The following is a 22,215-nucleotide window of genomic DNA, read 5'->3' as shown; positions in this document are numbered from 1 at the left end:
TTCATTTCTTTCTCCCCTTCAGCATGAATCGACTATTCTTGGCAAGACGCCAAGCCGAGATCTACAAACGGTGGGCGTATCAGTATTGTTACTCTGCCCATGTTTCGTGTAGGTGTGACTGTGACTAGTACTTAACTTGTAACGTCGTCATGTAAGTGATATTTATCGCATTTTTTATATTTCGTAACATTTTTTTCCTTCAAAGTGTGTTCTCCTGAATATTTAGAATTTAAAGTTTCAATCGATTATATTTATTTATTTTATTTTTTTCAGATTGTAAAAACAGCTGAATAAAATGAATGCAGTCAATATTTTAATCACTGGAGCTAATCGTGGAATAGGTCTGGAATTTGTTCGGCAGTTCATCCAGTTGAAATCCAGTTCGAAGCATATATTCGCTACGTGTCGAAAACCAAAAGATGCTAAAGTAAGTTGCAAAAACTTCATTCATTCTGGATGATTGAGATACTGTCTTGTCCTAAATTCACGTTAATTAGAATGATCATGTAATAAATAGAAAGTGAATTAAATACAGAATAATTTGTAACGTGATTTATATATTTCACATACTTAGTAGCAGCAAACCTTGTCAGTTCTTGTGTAAATTCTGCAAAGTGCTGTTTCATAAATCTTAGAAAGAACAATAAAACACTTAATTACGGTAATTGATGCTGCGATAATTCGATTTACTTTTCAACCTTTTGTTTTTATTTTTTTTTTCCCGAAATGTAACAAAAGTAACTGAGGCAACATTTTTAAATATTCAAAACACAGAAAGCTCAGTAGCCCCCTCCCCCCCTTCCCTAACTACAGCCCACGCTTGGTCTGTAGAGTAAATAAATCGAAATGTTTGCCTTACTACACGTACGATTATTTACAATCTTAGAGCATTCCGAACTATATTCGGAAATCTTCCTTTTCTTTTTAATCATTCTCTTGTGTTTTTAGAAATTATATCCGACTGGTTTTAATGATTGTTTCTCCACAGATTTAATATTTGCTTAATATACGCATTACTTAACTGAGTTGATAATTTCTGATTTTGATATTTTTTTTTCCTTTAAGTTCAACGGTTAGGTTATGAGTTTAGAAGAAAAGACGGAAACAAAGTTAGTAAAAATTTTCATATTCCAAATCTGGAAAGTATTTTAATTCGGACATGAATATACAGAATAGCATACAGTTTAATGTTTAGGGATTAATAAGAACAGGAATCACTGCGCGGTATAATAGAAATCTGCTTTCTTCTACAGTCCTCAGTGTTTGGATCCATAAAAGAAGTTGCCGCTCTGAATATCGCTTCTGTATATTAGTTGGTGCGAGCACAACTTAGGCGTTCTACCACTGGAAACTTCTTAATTATATTACGACAATTCTTAATTACATTTTTAAGAATACTGCAGTGCTTAATGAAAATGATGTATAATTTGACAAATGGTCAAATATACCAAAAAATCTATTTTTGGAACTGCGCAATTGCTAGCAACTCTGTATAAAGTTCTTAGCCTTGAGTAGTAGAGGGTTAAAACACACCACAGATATTGTATTTCTAATTAATGACGTACGCTGTACTAAAAACCACCATCGGTATTCTTGCATGAAGGCTACGATATCACACGCTAGCCACGATCTGATGAAGTCGTGAATCCTGTACATGTCGCGTCAACCGTGTAAGTGGTGGCGGAAGTGAACTGAGAAATTTGCTGTCACGGAGAGTTATATCTAGGTAACACTGTCCTATAAAAGGTAGGATCTGTTGTATAACTGCTAAAACGCCATGATGATAATTCTGGCACTGTTCCTTATTTCCAAGAAGCGTTAAAATTATTCAGAAGTACAACTATGAATTTAAATGCATGTTTTAATATTATAGAAGTATACGATTTTTAGACGTTCTCCATCATAAGGAATCGTATAGTGGATGTGCATGGCATTATACAAGAGGTGTCAAACTGGCGAGCAGCGTGCAGCTCCAAAGCAATCTCTTGCTGCCCCCAACGCTTCAAGGAAGGTTTTTTTTTAAAAAAATGATGGTTTCTTTTTATACCGTATTTACTCGAATATAACTCTCCCTCGCATATGACTCACACCCCTGTACCCTGATTTTACCTTATGAAAAAAGAAATTAAAACGTTTAACATCGCACACGAAAATAAAGTTTAACCACTTTCACTTCTGGCCGATAACTCGCTCCCCGCGGTAAACAACATGCCTTCCCCAACTCTGACTGTACTGCAGATGCAAGAAAAACAAGTAGTTTTAATGCACCACTGAATAAAGTACAGAGGCATTTACTGTCTATGTAATATATTTCTTTAGTGCGATTAGAGACAACTGGTATAAAAACGGCACTACCTAATGAATCACATGTCCCCTCCCACATTAACCGTGCTGTTTCGACTCAAGCAAAACCATACATTGTGCCGGCAAACACAGTATCTAACTAAAATCTATTGTTTTTGGTTAGATGTGTGTGAGTGCATCCACTAACTCAAACACAAAGCTGCAATAAAATTCGTAAACGTGTTAAAACTAAGACATATAGAGTGAATGTTGTTATGACAGTTTCAGATATTATGGAATTTAGTTGAAGAGAATTAGCATTTCAAGTTCAAAAATGTATGCTTGACTTTGTGTTTTGGTAACGCGATCTTTTGTTAATACCGCACCAATCATATTCACATCTTCATGGCTGTTCTATCTCTGTTGGCCTACCGTTGCTGTCTATTTCACGTCCTTCTTTCACTTCTCAGATATTCGTGAAGGGTGTTCATTACGTATCTAATATCTTGTAAATTACTTGTAATTTTTCCTTGGGGAAAGAAGATGACGCTATTTGGATAGATGACTTTGACAATGCACACAAGGAAACCGCTCTCGAGGCCGGAAGTAGCTATACAGTATATCATAGAGCAGTTTCTTGGTAAGTCATCCCCATTTTCAGTTTTTTTTTCTGAAAATTTAATTTCTAAAAATCCCCGCACATATCTCGCACCATGATTTATTAGCTTTAATTTTTTTGGGAAAAAGTGCGAGTTATATTCGAGTAAATACAGTATCGATTTATTCGTTTTCATACGACATTTATAGTTACAATATGGATGCAACAATCTGCTATAATATACAGGGTGTTCGGGATAAATTTGACAGTTTCGTAAGGAAAAAGAAAATCTTATTTGTATCTATTAAATTTAATGAATTGACAAAAAAACATTACAGGCAGAGTTAATTACAATACTATCAACAAGATTTACTCAAAATAACCACCATTAGCATCGATCACAGCTTCAATTCTGCTTCGGAACCTCGAACAAGCTGATGCTACAGTCTCCCTGGGAAGGGCCGCAAAAACTGTTTTAATTTTATCCATTAACTGGGCTTTTGTATTACTGGAAGTGCGATTGGTGTCTTTTTCAACTGCGCCCCATACAAAATAATCCATGGGGTTAAGGTCTGGGGAGTTTGGAGGCCAAACATTTGGACTGGTGAAGTCGTAGAAATTTTCAGACAACCATTTTTGACTTTTCCCAGAGGTGTGGCAAGGGGCCGAATCCTGCTGCCATACATACGGCCTACCATTGGCTACCCTTGTTATCCAGGGCTTGACTACAGTTAGCAACTCCACGAACAAAGCCCGAATTCCAATGCCAAGGTTCTTCAACACCTGTTCCTGCAGATTTGCGAGGAATTCTGCTGTACGAACGCAATCAGATCGTCTGCTAGGGATCTTTCTTCTTGCTACATCCTCGTAGTCACCATTGCAAGTCTCTAGTTCATGCCTGATTGTTTTTACTGTATTCAGGGAGCATTGGGCAGCAGTCGTAATATCCTTATTTTGATGGCGGGCACGAATCATCATGATACAAGTTATTCTCTTCCATGATTCAGTTGGGTTCCAGCTATCCATCCTTTCTGACATCTTGTATATGAATGAAGAAGGGTCCAAACTTTTAAATGAAGAGAAGTGTGTGTTAATACATGTAACTTACGGAAAAATATAATTAATTATAAATATGTCAAATTTATCCCGAACACCCTGTAATTGCAATAATAAACATTTATGTCGCAATTTCAATGTTAGATCCGATGCTAATCAATCGTATTTATTTATGCGATTTATGCCTTCATTGTTAATTTATAGCATGCTGAAAAAGTTGAATTCTATTGGCTACCAGCTGTTCACGTGATGCACAGCATATGCCCTCTTGTGAATCCAGCTATGAGTTTATAATTGCCTGCTACAGTTAATCAGTGATCTTCGAAGTCAGTGCACCGAACACCTAGCAGTGAGAGAATCCCTTTTATTATTATTATTATTATTTTTTTTTATTTGCAATAGTATCGTCACTGGTCTACAGCTTTGTGCGTTTTTATTCAAACATTTTTATAAAAAATTTTAATAATATTAATAATATATTTATTCACCGAGGCAATGTCGCTTTCCAAGCCAAGAAGAAAACGAAAATTGCTGATCAGGGGAGAAAATTTCAAGAAAAATGGGAATTGAATTATTTCTGCACTAAAACAAAAGACAAAATTGTGTGCATTATTTGTAACGGAACAACTAGTGTCACCCAAGAATATAATATAAACAGGCACTACGATAAAATTCACAAAGAACAATATTCACGCTTTGAGGGTAAACTGAGAGAAGAAAAATCAAAAAGTATGAAGAATTCAGTTGAAAGTCAACACGTATTTTCAAAAATTATGAAAGATAATGAATCAACAGTGAGAGGCAGTTACGAAATCAGCTATTTATTGGCGAAACATTCCAAACCTTTTAGTGACGGTTCCTTGGTTAATGAGTGAATGATAAAAGCAGCCGAAAACGTATGTCCCAAAAATGTGCAAGTATTTCGCAATATTTCTTTGTCCAGAAATACTGTGATCGAAAGAATAACCGAAATGACAGATAATTTGCGTGACCAGTTGCAAGAAATATCCGCAAACGTAGTGCTTTTCAATTGCACTTGACGAAAGTTTCAATATTCACGACGTGGCTCAAGTTGCTTTGTTTCTTCGGGCTTGCGACGACAATATGAATATTACTAAAGAGTCCTTGGAAATGATTCCCATCCACGGAACCACTACAGGGGGAAGACATTTTTGACGCCGTGCGGGCCATTTTGGAAAAATGCCAACTTCTCTGAACAGGCTCCTAGCAATGACAACCGATGGTGCTCCAGCAATGACAGGCAAAAATAAAGCTTTTTTGTCAAGACTTACAGAAAAGTTAAAGGAAATGTATCCAGACATTCCAAAACTGCAATCTTTCCACTGCATTATTCATCAGTGTGAATAATGCCTCAAAGTTGGAAATGAGAAGTGTACTCAACGCTGTGACAAATACTGTGAACTTCATCCGATCCAGAGGTCTCAATCACCGTCAGTTTGCACAATTTCTAAAATACTTGGAGAGTGAATTTGAAGGGCTACCTTATCGCACAGGGATTCGTTGGTTATCTTGTCATAAGGTTCTGAAAAGCTTTTATTTTTTTACTTTTAGAGGAGATCAAATTGTTCCTAGAAATGAAAAAGCATGATGTTGCATTTCTTAATGATCAGACATGGGTACAAGATCTTGCATTCTTAGTTGATATTACAGAACATTTGAATGATTTAAATGTCAAACTTCAGGGGAAAGATCAGTTAATAACACACATGTATGATGCACTGACAAGTTTTAGATGTTAGTTTTGTTTCAGAATCATTTAAAAGAGAATATTCTAAATTACTTTCCTATGTGTGAACAGTTGAACAATAAGAATCAAAGTTTTACCTTTTCTCAATATTGTCCCAAACTAGAAAAGATAAAAGAAGAATTTGAGAGGCGATTTAAAGATTTTAAGGTTTTAATCGATTTTAATCGAAAAAAAAGGCAAAAGAAGTTTCTTTCGCCTTTTTTTTTCGAGGCCCACTTGAGATACTTTTATAGCAAATAACCCGCGGCCCAATTGAATTTCACAGTCCTGCATTACACAGTCATATATGTGAACAGTGCAGGAGAGGAGGTAAGAGTAATGAAGCATGACATCCTAACTATTTATGTTTTCTTATTCTTAAAAGAATAGCTCTGCTTTCAAATATCGATTCTTTGGTCAATAACTCCCTCATATCATTAACTAATGACATTTTTTGTATCAGGAACTGCAGTCCATTGCTAGAAGCTGTCCACCTGAAGTTCAAGTCCATATTCTGAAAATGGGTAAGTTGCCTTTAGGTTATTAATAAAATAAAAATGAATACTGTTTAATGACTCAGAATTCCTAAGTCCCCTTATAGAATGAATACATTAAATAGAATACTTTGAAATGAATACCGTTTTTTTTCCCAGATTTTATATCAATATATTCAATAATTACATATACTGTGATGAAAGGTGTAGCTGCAATGCCTCCAAAGGAAAATTTGTTTGAAATAGAAAAATACTGTTTGTTCTCTCTCTCTCTCTCTCTCTCTCTCTTTCGCATGCATGCACAGAGAGAGAGAGAGAGAGAGAGAGAGAAAATGGTATCGTAATGTCAGTGAACACTTGGTCTCTACAAAGCTTTGCCAGTCTACAGTACAAAGTCAATGATATTTTAGTAGCAAGGGAGCCACTAATAACCAGATCAAGATAACGAATCGTGACATGATTGTTTCGTCATCATCTGAACAAATATAGTCATTGTGTGCATGGAATGTTTGGAATTTTTCTGGGGAACATGTGTGTGAGTGACGTCACATTGTTTGTTAGGTTCGCATATGGAATTATGGGTGATGTTTAGAGATAAGGATTCGTGTCGTGATTGGTGGAGCACTATGAACCAAATAGGGGTAGGGTTTATGGGGAAGCGACGTCTGTGTCGTGAATGTGTCTGTTGTTATCAGATGTAAATCATTGACGTCATTTGTTAGTTGTAAATAAGTGACGTTATTGATTTGAATGGAAAAGGAAGATATATTAGTGGATAAGGATTCGTGTCGTGATTGGGTGGGCACAATGAATAAAATAAGTTTAGGGTGAATGGAGGAGCAACAACAGTGTCATGGAATGTGTGTGTTTTGAGATGTAGATATGTAAATGGTTTGCGTATGGCATTATGGGTGATGGTATAGATAAGATAGTTAAAATTTCACTGCCCCCCACCCTTCTGTCAGGAACATCACGTGGTGTGTTTGGTTCACATATAGCTTTGTGGCTATGTTTAGAGATAAGGAATGATGACGTTATGTGTTTGGAAATTTGTGGGGAATATATGTCTCTGTGACATCATGTGTTGTTTAGGTTTGCCTATGGAATTGTGGACGATGTTTTTGAGATAAGATATCTTGGAATTCTCAGGGTGATACACATCCGTCATTGTCGTCAAGTTTTGTCTTTGGTTGTCTATAGCTGGCAGTATGAATTTTCCAATATAGGTTTGGGGTATTTCATTCCCTGTTATTAGGTATGGGAATTTTAGTTTAGAGTTAAGAGCTGGGGGCAGCATTTAGACATTTTCTGAAAAATTATTACAAATTATCATTGTTTGTCCCATTAAACACAAACACATACACTTTTCTTTTCAATAGATGAGTATGGAAATTTTTAGTTTCGAGTGAACAGAGATAGCGGCAGCATTTACACATTTTCTGATAATTAATCATATTCAGTATTAGAATTGCGCTTACCCAAACATACGATCACTGGTCATCGCAATTACAAATATCATATGCTATGTTTAAGTTAAACAAAAAAAAGATTAACTTGCTTTCCAGAATGTGGTATCTAGGAACTATCGAGGTTTTCTGAATATTCCAATTGTTTATTTTTGACATATATTCACAGCACAAAACACAAGGTCCGAAATGCAGTTGACTCTTTTTCTTTATAGCTTACTATGCACCTAGGTTTTTACCTTCACTCATGGTGGTACTATGTCATTTTGTTCACCAATTTGTTGTGCATACTTGTGAACCTTTCTAACTGGGGGGCTTGGAATTCTCCTGGTCTTACTTGAAGGTTTCATAATGCTTCCCACATGACAATCCGAACTTCACATCTTATTTCCGCTCGCTATTTTCTCGTATCATTGTGTGACATTCTCTAATTGTTTTGGAAGTCTTTATTAGCATTTTCTTCTTTTTCAAATGAATATTAGCTCTGTAATTTGAAAAAGAAGAAAATGCTAATAAAGACTTCCAAAACAATTGGAAATAACTTTACCTTTTATTTGACTGAAATATTATTTCTAAATTGTATTTACTGAATCTAACATACAGAAATTAAATAAAGTGAAAAAGACACTATTTTTTTTCTTATTCTTCTGATTTAGCATTTGCACTGCTGTTCATTTATCCTGAAGATGACCGACTCATTTCCACTATTAAATCACCAAATGCTTACAATTGCACTTTAATTCCAAACCGATGAACAAATATACTAGGCTGTTGGAGACATCTACAGATATTGTCACTATTTAATTCATTTGTACTTTATTTATTTCAAAAGACACAATTACATTATTAGCATCACATCTGTATTTTTTTTCGTTCTCCTAATGGAATAGTATGTGTTGTCAAGTTTTGAAAAAAAAGTTTCGACTGCCAGCCACATGTTTTGAAACTTTTTCATGTACAAATGTTTGAAAAGAAAAGAAAATTAACCTTGTTTTCTACACCAATATTTTTAAGAGTTTTGGTAACGTGATGGGTGAAAATATCTACAGTCTCTCTGTAAAATAACCAAATTCTAATAGTCGTACTTTAACCACAATTATTCAGTTTAGAATTTGATATTTAAATCCATAACTTCATACCTTTAATGCAATTCTGTTTAATTATTGTAAAAAAATCACTACTGTGAAATTAATGCCAGGAACATGGGAAACCTGATATCCTGTAATTAAGTATTTAGAAAATTGTCTAATGCTACCTGTTGACATTGTTTGAGTTACCTGTAAACATATCGTTCACTTACTCGAAAATCAGACCTGTTAGAATTTGGTGATTTTACAGAGAGACAGCACATAATTTAACCCAAAAATGTGACTTAAATTCTTAAAGAAAAAAGTTTGGTATAGAAAAAAAAGGTTTGTACTTTTGTAACAAAAAGGTAACATAAAATATAAGATCAGAGCTAATAATCAGTGAAATAATAATATAATAATAATAATTAACAAATTATTTCTGGTTCCGTATGAAGTAATGTAAGAAGAATGAAGGAGAACAAATATGAAAAATCGACAGCTGGTGAAATATACGAATTTTCAGTAATCATTGGTATAATTGATGTACAATTTTGTTTGAATAAGACTTCAAATTTCTTTCCTAAAGAAATTTGTATTTCTGATGGAATTATTTTAAGATATGCATTGACAAAATCACCTTGTATTTGGAAAGAATTACCTGAAAGAGTTAAAAAACAGAAGTCTTGGTTAATAAAACATAATCATCAGCTGAAGTGGGAAATTGGTTCACTATCTCTGGACAAACTAAGAAATTGGATAATTGAATCAAGATGCAAATATCAAATATTGCTTGCCAAAGGAAGAGAAAAATCAAAAACATTAACGAAGTTAATAGGAGACCTGTTGTAGATTTAAATGAAATTGGATGCCCAAAACGTGAAAACATATTATATACAGTCAGTTATTCTTGTCAGTTTTATAGTTATGCATAATTGTGAGATTGTTTCAGCCTAATATGTAAGTGCCGTGAAGACGCCAACAGTTAAATTGTGCAGGAACTAGTTAAGTTAATAAAATTGATCAACACTTGATCTGTAAACCAAAAATATTATTACAAATTCTCATGATCAAGAAAATAAACCTTCATTACATAATATGTACTTTTAAATACTTTTGGAAACATAGCGAACGTTTCTGTGCTTTTAAGAATGCTTAAAAATATATGTATTGGTTTCAAAAAAATAAAAATGTGACCCTTAAATTTACTACAGTAACAAGTTCCCAAGAACAGAAATGAAAAAACTTTCGCACAAGAGTTGGGAAATCATACCCTACAACCTCTAATGTTACAATAATAGTAAGGAAGAAAATAGAATTCACTTTATTTAAATTTTGAATGTTAGATTGAAAAAAAAGATAACATTGTAAATAATATTTGAGTCAAATAAAATGTGTAAATTTAAATGAACATCTGTGTCATTGATGTGTTATGCATAACTTAAGTTTGGAATTTGGTAACATACAAATAGATAAAGTATACTACTGAGCTAATATTCATTGAAATAAGAATAAATAATTATTTATTTGTGTTGGAAAAAATACCTAAGTATAATAAGTGTGTTAAAACATATAAATATCCATACTGTGAAAAAAATGCTGGGCTGAGAGGACAATTGGGACTAATGGAAATGAGTCAAACAAGGGAGATGCTGGAATTGATGCCTCTCCTGTAAAACCATAGTTCAACTTGTTTTGAAATGTCACATGGAAAAAAATACTGAATTTCAAGTAGGCACCCATGACAAATCATACACTATGAACATCACCGCAAATGTTAAATCAGAAGAATAAGAAAATATAGTGTCTTTTTCACTTTATTTAATTTTTGTATGTTAGATTCAGTATATACAATTTATAAATGATATTTCAGTCAAATAAAAGGTAACATAGAAATTAACAAAGTAAATTACAGAGCTAATATTCATTTGAAAAGGAAGAAAACATTAATGAATACATCCAAAACAATCGGAGAATGTCACACAATGATACGAGAAAATAGCAAGCGGAAATGGGATGTGAAGTTTGGATTGTCATGTGGGAAGCATTATCAAACCCTGAAGTAAGACTAGGAGAATTTCAAGCACCCCAGTCAGAAACGTTCACAAGTAGGCACAACAAATTGGTGAACGGAAATAACACAGTGCCACCATGAGTGAAGTGAAAAAATGAAGAGCATAGTAAGCTATAAGGAAAAAGTGTCAAATGCATTTCCCACCTTGTGTTTTGTGCTGTGAATATATGTTAAAAATCAACAATTGGAATATTCAGAAAACCTCGATAGTTCCAAGATGTCACATTCTGGAAAGTAAGTTAATCTTTTTTTGTTTAACTTAAACATAACATGTGATATTTGTATTTCAATGACCAGTGATCGTATGTTTGAGTAAGCATAATTCTAATACTGAATGTAATTATCAGGAAATGTCTAAATGCTGCCACTATCTCTCTTCACTCTAAATTAAATATTTTCATAATCATCTATTGACAAGAAAAATATATGTGTGTGCGTGTGTTTGATGGGACAAACAATGATAATCTGTAATAATTTTTCAGAAAATGTCTAAATGCTGCCACACCAGCTCTTAACTCTAAACTAAAATTCCCATACATAATAACAGGAATGAAATACCCCAAACCTATATTGAAAATTCGTACTACTAACTATAGACAACCAAAGGCAAAATTTGACGACAATGACGGATATATATCACCCTGGGAATTCCAAGATATTTTATCTTAAAAACATCGCCCGCAATTTCATAGGCAAACCAAAACGACGCGTGATGTCACAGAGACATATGTTTCCCAGAAATTTCCAAACACATAACGTCACGATTCCTTATCTAAAAACAATACCCTCAAAGCTATACGCGAACCAAACACACCACGTGATGTCCCTGACAGAAGGGGCCCCTAGTGAAATTCCAAACTCTATCTTATCTATACCATCACCCATAATGCCATACAGAAACCATTTACATATCTACATCTCATAACACACACATTCCAGGACACTGACGTCGCTTCCTGCAATTCACCCTACTCCTATTTTGTTCATAGTGTCCCACTAATCACGCCATAAATCCTTATCCACTAATATATCTTCATTTTCCATTCAAATCAATAGCGTCACTTATTTACAACTAGCAAATGATGTCACTAATCTTCATCTGAAAACAACACACATCCAGGACACAGACATCGCTTCTCCCATTCACCCTACCTCTATTTGGTTCATAGTGTCCCTCCAATCACGCCACAAATCCTTATCCACTAATATATCTTCCTTTTACATTCAAATCAATAACGTCACTTATTTACAACTAGCAAATGATACCACTAATCTTCATCTGAAAACAACACACATCCACGACACAGACATCAGTTCCCCATACACCCTACCCCTAGTTGGTAGGGTGTATGGGGAACATAGCGCCCAACCAATCACGACACAAATGCTTATATCTAAACATCAGCCACAATTCTATAAGCTAACCAAACAAAGAACGTGACGTTCATTCACACATGTTCCCAAAAAAATCCTAAACATTCCAAACTCATGACGTCACGCACACAATGACGTCATCATCTGAAAACAATCATGTCACGATTCCTTATCTTGATCTTGATCTGGTTATTTATGGCTCCCATACTACTTATTATAAAATAAACTTTATTTTTGTATTCATAGAAATCTTAACTTAGCCTTAGCAAAGGAGAAACGTTTTCATGTAAATTATCTCCACGATTAGCTGTGTTTACTAGAGTTGCAGACTTCAATTTGAATTTCTGCAAATGTCTTTAATGCACATTTCTTAGAAATCGTACACTAAAGGAATTAAAAATATTATTATTATATAACACCTCCAGGGAATCAAAAGACTCTTCGAGAGAGGGTACCCACTCTATAACTCCATTTAACTACAGCTCATTCCACCAACTGCAACTAACAGTAACTACATCAACGCCATCTATCGCACACTACATTTACCACCACTAGTATATCCACAGATAATGACAAACGTCCGTGCTCACGGCAGGATTTCATCGCGCCTTTTGGATGGAGAGCGGATATGCTAACCACTCGGCTAACCAGGCGGGCAATATTTTACACTCTTTACTTTATTGTTAGATTTGCAAAGTGACATAATATATATGTATAAACGTATAGTTATGTTGACAAACATTTTATTAAAACGGTATTCCACGGTAAGAAAAAATATAGCAGCAATATCTGTATCTTCGTTATTAGTAGTTGAATAGCGACGCCGTTAAACCTAACTACGCCTCTTGGTTGGTTTCAGTCACAGGTGGAACTGTTCCAATTTAGCAGCAAAAAGAATTGGGAAACAACAAACTTCCTACATCGTTGAAATTAAAATATATATAGACGTTTTTCATACCAGGTGCTGAGACCTTGGAAAAGAACTCCATCGCATCTTAAATGAACGTTACCAGTCTGCCATTACTGGGAAACTTCTATGTGTGATACCCGGATGTCTCGATGTCAATCATTCAATCGCAAATAAGTTGTGTCTTGTCCTTTGAAGAGTCTTAGCTGTTTTCATGTGCTCCTTGAACTGCTTTGGATATGTCGATGATATTGTTTGTATAGAGCTGTTGTTCAGGATTAAGGTCTATTTCTTGCAAGGCTGTATCATCTGGATTGATCTTCATTCCCCTATAATGTCCTTTTCGTAGTCTTGCTATCGTAGTGGAGGTCTTTCTGTCAGCATTGATTTCGAGAATTTGATGTTGTGTCACTGATTTCAGTGGAATTAAATTAGCTTTTGCTAGTGCGTTAGCATCGGCAAGAGTTATCATGTCAGTTTCTTGGTTGAGTTCTTTGGCCTCTTTTGCTAACTTATCAACTTCTTCATTGTAATCAATGCCACTGTGAGCAGGAATCCATTGTAGAATGCAAACTTTTCCTAAACACTTTAATTGATTTAAGAGTTGATGGATGTCTTCTGTGAGCTTGATATTTCCATTTTTGATTTCCTCCATAGCTGATCTTGAATCATTGTAAATTATAATTCCCTCTGATTGTTGAGATGATGATAATTTTAAGTAGGCTTCGAGTGCTTTATTTATTGCATAAAGTTCGATGCTAAAATTGGAAGCAATTCTCCCAGATCCAACTTTTATTGAAAGTTTTTCACCTTTCGGGAGTAGAAGGAGAACATCAGCGCCTCCATCAATCATATTGGTGCCTGATGATCAGTGCAGTAACAAGGGTATGAAGCGTCTGTGTCAAGTGTCTAACTTGCGCTCCCCTAACCCAAAAATTTGGAAAAATTTAAATGCAACAAGTTAATTTTACTAAATGCAATGTTAAATACTTACTCTTAACCCCATCAAATATGAGTTGCAGTGTTGCAGAATTTGTGTGTCTAAACCGGCTTATTGCGAAATTTAAAAAAATACAATATAAAATAGAGGATTTTTATATCTATTTATTTATTTTTATTTTTTACGTTGTGCGCCCCAAACCTAGTTGCGCCCATGGCGGGGGCCTTATTCGCCACGCCTCGTTACGGCACTACTGATGATCCATCGGTGTAACAAATAACCTGTTTGGAGGATGAAAGAAGGTTGATAGTATTTAGGCCTTTTTCTTTGAGCATTTCTTTTGATTCTTTTTTTTTTTTGGACAGAGTTTGGTAAGGTTTAGATTTATGGAGGTATTTGGAAGTAAAGGACTGGAAAATAGAGGTTGTTTGTTTATGTGAGAATTCAGCTGATCAAGACCTATTTCCTTCCTGATAGTGTCATCATATTGTAAAGTTGATGATCTGTGAAGTCTGCATTTTTGATTCCAATGTTCATAAGGTTTTAGGGAAATATGATCGTTTTAGTAGCTTCTAATATTGTTAATGAATTTTATGGTGGCAAATTTTCGTCTGTTCTCCAGCAGGTCAAGCCCACATTCTTGTTGGGCTCTGATGTTGTTAGTGGATGAGACTACACCAATGATAATCTTGGATGCTTTTGCTTGTATTTTGTCTAATTTTTCCTTTACCGATGAAGCCGAAGGTGACCAGATAGGTGCTGCATATTCCATTATTGGCCTTATTAGTGTGGTGTAAGTAGTTTTGAGGATTTTTGGCTTTGCGCCCCAATTTGTTCCACAAAACCGTTTCAGTCTATTTAATTTTTGAGAGCTCTGTTGGAAGTGTTAGAGATGTGTTGTGCAAAATATAATTCCTGATCAAGTGTAATACCAAGGTATTTTGTATTTGACTTTTTCAATTAGCTTGTTGTTGATCATGACTTTGGGATTGTAGGAATGTCTATTTTTCCTGTCTGTACTAAAGGTGCTTAGTTTTGTTTTATCTGGGTTGATTTTGAGTTTAAGTTCATCTGACCATTTTTATAATCCTCTCGTGGATTGGTTTAGAATCTCTTCTGATTCTATGATTAAGTGAATGCTATGTATAATCTACTGCAGGGATGACCAACCTGTAGTGCATTGGATGGTTAGAAGTGACGCATTGGACCCCAATGATAATAAAAAAGTAGGCCTATTTATGCAAAACGTAATAACCAAAAAACCGATTTGCATAAAAAAAAGAACTAAAAATTATAATTATTTTTAGAGATTTTAATGTCTCATGCAAATCTTTTTGCATATTCACTCGTTTGATCCTGAGGCACCAAGCGTTATTAACAGCGGTGCTTCGCAAGTTTTTGTCAGTCAGTTTACAATTGATATTCGTGCGCTGCGGGGTACTGCAATGTTGGTCCCTTGTGAACATTTGTGAACGAAGCTTCACTTTACAAAAATTAAGCCTCGTTTTACAGTGCAAAAGGAAAACGAAAGGTGATAATAAGCGTGAATTCAATAAATATTAAATATGTCCATATTAATATATTTTTTCAGGGAGATTTTAAGAGTACAAGAGTTGTATGACGCATCTAAACTTGTACGCGAAAATATTGGGGCATGTAACGTAAAAGGTTAGCCACCCCTTCCCTACTGTGATATGAAACGAACAGCTGAACGAGATTACATTAAGAGAAAGAGAGACGTTTTAAAAGAAATGGAACGAAAGAAAAAGAAAAGATTTGTGAATAATTCCCTTTAAGATACATAAAGAAAAATATAAGGATTGAATAATTATTCAATCCTTATTTGAAGCAACAAACTATAATTATTGTTTGTTGCTTCCTTATTACTCAAGTTCCTATTCAGAAGGTAATGTATTTTCACTGTTCTAATTTGGGAGTTTTGTGGAAAATTAGATTGAAAGCGCTGTGTTTGTGGAACTGACCGTTTTCAATAAAAACGGAGGAACGATTCAAAAATAGTTGTATTCTGCAGTGAACAGAATACATCAGAATTTTCTGAAGCAAACTGTAAATGTTTTTGGTACTTCTGTTTATATCAACTGAATATGCTTGAAGTAAATCAGCATGCATGAAAGATACAGGAAAGAGTTGTAAGTTGAAGTAATGCCTGGATTGAAGCTACCTGTACGGAAATTTCTTGATTTTGTTTCCATTAGCGAGCGTAAGAGAATACATTAAAGAACATGTGCTTTGACTTTCAAGCCACACACAAAACGTATTTTTATTGCAGGTAGCACAGTGAACCGAGATAAAACCTGTAATTTAGGGGGGGAAAACATTTACCTTACATACCAGAATTATGAATATATAATAAACTACAGTGCACATCAGTATACATTATGAGATGTTCCTTTTTCAGATAACAAAATCTACTCATTAGTGGATTCAAGTCTGAACAATACTGGAAGGTGATTCGGTTGCAAAAGTTACTTTTCTGATATAACAGGGTGTTCAAAAAATTACCGAATTTTTTAAATAGCGCGACCACCGGCATAAAGATCGCGCTGCAGCTATGAGCGCACCTAGCGGCAGGTTTTAACAACAAACTACCATTTGTCCAATTCTGCTGTGAGCATTAGTCGACGTGTTACATTTGCTAAAGTGAGCATGAGCACAAGCTGTTCTTCGTATTAGTGATAGTGGAACTGCTTGCCGGTGCAAATGGTAACGAAAACTTTCTTAAGAATATCATAGCAGGAGATGAGACGTGGGTTTGTAGCTATGATGTTGAAACCAAGATGCAATCGTCGCAGTGAGCGGGGAAAGGGTTTCCTCGTCCATATAAAAAAAAAAAAAAAAGCACGGATGAGTCGGTCAAAGATCAATGTGATGTTGGTTGTGTTGTTTGATTGGAAAGGCATTAACCATTATGAATTTGTACCACGTGGTCCCAGCAGACCTTTTCCTGTTTCCAAAAATTAAAACCACTTTGAAAGGACTTCGTTTCCAAACCATAGAGGAGATTCAGGAAAATGCGATAAGAGAACTGCGCGCCATCACAGACAGTGCGTTGGAAGTATTCCAACAATGGAAGAAACGTTGGGAACGGTGTGTCGACAGTAGAGGGGACTTAGTGAAAGGGGACAGTGATTAAAATGTTCTAAAATGAGCAATAAAGGCTTTATAGCAAAAGTTCGGCCTTTTTTTTTTTTTGAACACGCCTTATATAAATTAGCAGATGCGATTTGGGTTGTGATGATATTTCTAAGAATGAACTACATGATTCCTTAATTGGCAAAATAAGTTTGAGAGGGTTTTATTGCCCTCCTTCTTACTCTTATGAAGCGGTCAGATTCATCACCAGATTTGAATATAGACTTTTGTTTTGGTTTGCTCCTCAATCATCAATCGAATAACGTTTTGGTTGCTTTTGGAGGAAATCTTTTTTCTTTGTTTATCATTTGCATAGAAGATTGAATTTTTCATTGGGGAGAGAATTTGTTCTATGCAGTTCTGTTTCTTATTTATTTTACTTTATCTCTTTTTGATTTTACATTTGTGCCATTTAATATATCCTCGTTTGAGCTAATGCAAGTAGTCCAAGTACGTTGTACAAACTCGGGCAACTCGTAGCAAAGGTGGTGAAGTTCTGATCGCTATTCTTGGTATTTTCCATAATGAAAAACACATTTCCTAGGAAATGTATGCTGTTATTACATTACGGTGGGAGGTCACTACCCTGACCGGTTTCAGTCTTTATTGAGGCTTCATCAGTGAGTAGCTAGACCAAATTAATACCAAAGGGTATAGCGAAAAGAACTTATATACTCTGTTGTGTGAGTTTCAAAAAAGGTGCACCCATTAAGTTACTTAAGTATAAAGAGCCAATAGGCTTCATTTCGGCGATATAAACATTATGTAAATTAAGGGGATATTAAATCCCACATTGTTTCAAAACTGAATAAGAAACTCAAAGATTGGAATCAGAGAGTTTCATGCCGAATATAGTATAATAAACTAAAAAATATCCTCGTTTCGTTTTTACGAGCGAATCGTTCATATTTTGCAGCTTTTCTAATACATTTTATTCCACCAAGTGCTTGAACGAGGAACTATAAATAACGTTTATATCCTTAGCGCTAGGCAGGCTGAAGAATACCTTTCTGTTCCATTCTCCTCCACAACTAGAAAAACTTTTTCTAAAGCCTTTCTTCAGCCAGTTGAGAGAGAATCATTCATATTCATCAACCCGAGCTAATCTTTGCAAAGGTCAGCAAGTGTTTTTCTGACGGAAACTCAGATTTTAACTTGAAATCCACCAGCAGATTACTGTAGAACCCACGATTACAGAGAATAATATGCATTTTAAGGTTTCGACCACGGGTTTAGGGTGTCGTTTACTCTCTCTCCCCTTGAAAAGCATTAATTCACTGATAGCTTGGGCTTCCTTGCAGGATTAAAAGTTGTTACCGTATTTTTATTTATTTTATGTTTAACTGTTTTTATTATTTGTTTATCTCTTTTATTACTTTTGTTATTGTATTAACAGAAATTATATTCTACACGCAAATGTTAATATTCTTCTACATAACAATTGAATTAGCAGTCGTTTTTATGTAGATTTCTCACATTCCAGTTTCAGCCTAGCACGCATTGCATTGATGCAACCAATGTTTAGTGAGACCTCTTTTGATGAGAGCAAAGGCTTCTCATTCAGTATAGCACATTCATAACTTCCCAAGAGATGGGGCGTTCAAGTAACCTGATCCATGATTATTAAAAAGATGCATCATAAGATAGAAGCCCCCTTATGATGCATCTTTTTGATATATATCTTTGATATACCTTTGTGGTAACTTTGAACATTTCCAGTAATTATTGTTTCTATAGTTATCAAATTTCAGAATTTAGTATAATTACAAGATCTAGTGATCCATAAATAGGAATGCAGAGATCTCTCCTACTATGTATAAACAGTCCTGTGTATTAAACAAAATTAATTAATTATTCATGGCCAAACACTTCGGGGTCATAAAAAGACCATGCTCTCTCTCTCCTTTGCTCCCTAAGTTTCATCCAGAAAAAGATCAACGGAAATCAGAAGACCTTTCCTTGTTACCATCTCAAAGTATTGTTGTTTTGGTTTCCTCATTTCCTTAAAGAAATCCTACAGCTTCTGCAGACTGAAGACTACGTATTTGAAGAGAATACAAGAAGAAATTGTCTTCCTTTCTACTTACATAATCCTTAATATTAGTTATGCAAGATGATGAATCATTTCGGATATGTTGAAGTTTTGTTCTATGACTTCTTAAGTGAACATATTAAAAACGTTATACACAACTGAAGATCAATTGACTACAAATGGGACGAACAGTTGAAATATGGAATATTCTGATGTTATTAAATTCAGAACTTTTTTTTTTTGAATGCTGTGTTTTATGAACGTGGAATGTGGTTGTGGCGTCTAGCTATGAGTTGGCCAGAATCAATTGAAAATTACTCATAATTTCTCAAATATCTTAGTGCGAAGATATATTTAGATACATGGATATATTTATATATCATGTCTATTTTCCGAAATGTTTTAATTAAAATCACTTAATTATCTCAACACCAATTATGAGAGATTAAATCAAATAAGATAATTCATATGTAATGAGAGAATATCATTACCTCTCATATGTGATGTCTGAGAAGCAACATAACATGCATACAATTTTCAGATGTTGACTAATAACTGGTTATTTCCACCTACAAAAATCACGATATTACTTGTATTGAATTTTCTTAACGTTTTACAATTTCAGACATTCTTAACCAGAAGGAAATAATACAAGCAAAGGAAACTATTGAAGAAATCGTCGGAGAAAGCGGTTTGAATTTAGTTATCAATAATGCAGGAGTTCTGGAATGTACTGAGTTTCCCAATATTTCCGTTGAAGATATGCAGTTTCATTTCAATACAAATGCAGTAGGCCCTCTAATGGTGATACAAGTAAGTGAAAACCATCGCTAATCAGAAAAAAAATCTATATCTCATCCACATTTATTCAATATGTGCTTCCAATACTGTGATATGTATATTTTTATTTTTAATTGCGTTCTTTTCTCCCACAGACGATGTTGCCTCTTCTGAAGAAAGCAGCAACGTCTTCCAAAATTGAAGGGATGAGTTGTTCTAAATCAGCTGTTGTTAATATATCCTCTAAAGGTGGTTCCCTTGCCAGTACAGGATCAGCTCCTTTTATTCCTATTTTATCTGGTAGAGTTAGCAAAGTAAGATCATTAACCAAAGAATCTCTTGTATTCTTCATCAAAATTCATTACAGCTCTTTTACTAATTCGATAAGTGAACTTTCCGGAATTAAACTGTTGAAACATGTTTTCATATATTGTAATATATATAGAGCGTTGGACAAAATAATGAAAACACGTGATACATATTTCTTTATAAAATAGTGTTGGACCACATTTTGCCTTCATTTTAGCCCGAATGCTTCTTGGACTGAAATCAAATACGTTTTCAATAGTTTCTGGTAGAATTTTCAAGATTCATCTTGAAGAACATCTCCGAGTTGTTTTAAATATGGTGGAGTTCGTAATCAGTTTCTTATTTTAGTCTCCAAAACTGCCCAGAGTGGTTCAGTAATGTTCGAATCTGGTGAATGTGCTAATCAGGGAAGATTACCTGCAAAGGTTGGTCGATTGGTAGAGCCTCTGCTACTAATGGCTCAGTTAAGTAAGTTTGAGCGCGGTTAGTAGTTGGAAAGGATCCAATCGTTCGATGCTGTTGGCACACTCTCCCTCGATGAGTCTTTGGACTCCCTGGAGGTGTCAAATAATAATAATAATATTAAAGTTCACTTTCATGCTCTTCAAATAACGACTGTACAGTCCAAGCTGAGTGAATGATGACACTGTCCTCTAGAACAGTGCTTCCTAAATTTGTGGATGTAAAAGCCCCTTTGGAAAAATTAAAATATTTCGCTGCCCCCATCGAAAAAAACATCGTAATACAGAGACATATCTTATAACATTTATTGTATTTATATTCAATACAAAACATGCACAGCGAATATTGGAAAAATCAAATGCAAATATTGCATTTTTAGTATCTTACATACACATTTGACATGGTCTTAAAATATTTTGAATTTTTTTAATTTGTTTTCATTATTTCACGGACCCCCCTCAACAAAACTAACGGTCCCCAAGGGGGGCCACGGCCCACAGTTTGGGAAGCGCTACTCTATAAGTACTGCATTGTTCGGAAATTAATTTTGAATTCTGTACACGTGTGTGTGTGTGTGTGTGTGTGTGTGTGTGTGTGTGTGTGTGTGTGTGTGTGTGTGTGTGTGTGTGTGTGTGTGTGTGTGTGTGTGTGTGTGTTCAGTATATTTGGCTGGTATATTTATTTTATTATTATTAATTTTTTGATTAGGCAGCTCTCAACATGGCCATCAGAACGGTATCTGCTCTTGTGAAAGAAGACAATATCCTTATGGTGATTGTTTGTCCAGGTTGGGTGAAGACAGACATGGGAATTTACGCTGGTAAATACCTCGAAGAACCAGTGGACTATTCTCGTTTATACATGCCCGAGGAGTGTGTCAAATGTTTGATTGCAACCATGGCAACATGGGATGAACGTCATCACGGAAGATATTTTAATAAAAATGGAGATCCAATTCCATGGTAGCTCAGTGAAGTTGAATAAAATTTAAAACTAAAATTACATATATATACAGTCGATTCGCTTAAATGGGACACGTTGGGACTAATCCATTTTGGGCCAATAAAGCAGCTGCCCCAATTAAACGAACTAATAATAAATTCTAAAATAAAATATATAATACTCAGGTAAATGAATAAGTAGGTAAAAATAATAATTAGATACATATTTTAATGGTTTATTAAAATATGGCAGAAAAAATAATGCATACATGATAACTTTTACAATTTCAAATTTTAATTCTGCAAAAATGCATCAAGGGTAGTCTGTCTTTTGCTTTTGAAATTTTGCAGTTCTACAAAATCAGCACAGATATTCAGTGCGGATGTAAGGGTTCCTTGATTACCTTCCTGCATAAAACAACGCTGTAACCCGACTATAATTTTTTTGGCCTTACGATTGGTTACAAGCACAGGTGAGTCATCATCCTCATCATCGCATTCTTCGTCAAAATTTTGACGTTTGGATTTAATG

The 22,215-nt window shown here is 34.8% G+C and overlaps 1 protein-coding gene across 1 annotated transcript; it reads left to right on the top strand.

Moving 5' to 3' along the window:
- Window positions 1-73: 73 nt before the first annotated feature.
- Window positions 74-21,724, top strand: LOC150106383 (uncharacterized). Its single transcript, XM_090392415.1, has 6 exons — window positions 74-151; window positions 274-427; window positions 6,148-6,208; window positions 19,817-20,004; window positions 20,127-20,285; window positions 21,451-21,724. Exons 2-6 carry the CDS (start codon window positions 296-298, stop codon window positions 21,706-21,708), a joined length of 798 nt encoding a protein of 265 aa, XP_090248541.1. The 5' UTR covers window positions 74-151; window positions 274-295; the 3' UTR covers window positions 21,709-21,724.
- The last annotated feature ends 491 nt before the right edge of the window (window positions 21,725-22,215 follow it).

This window comes from Typopeltis vanoorti, chromosome 5, assembly GCF_054136105.1.
Source record: "Typopeltis vanoorti isolate ZY-2024b chromosome 5, IOZ_Tvanoo_1.0, whole genome shotgun sequence".
Classification (NCBI taxonomy): domain Eukaryota; kingdom Metazoa; phylum Arthropoda; class Arachnida; order Uropygi; family Thelyphonidae; genus Typopeltis; species Typopeltis vanoorti.
The sequence above is the reverse complement of the archived record's forward strand: the minus strand, read 5'-3'. Positions and strand labels throughout refer to the sequence as shown.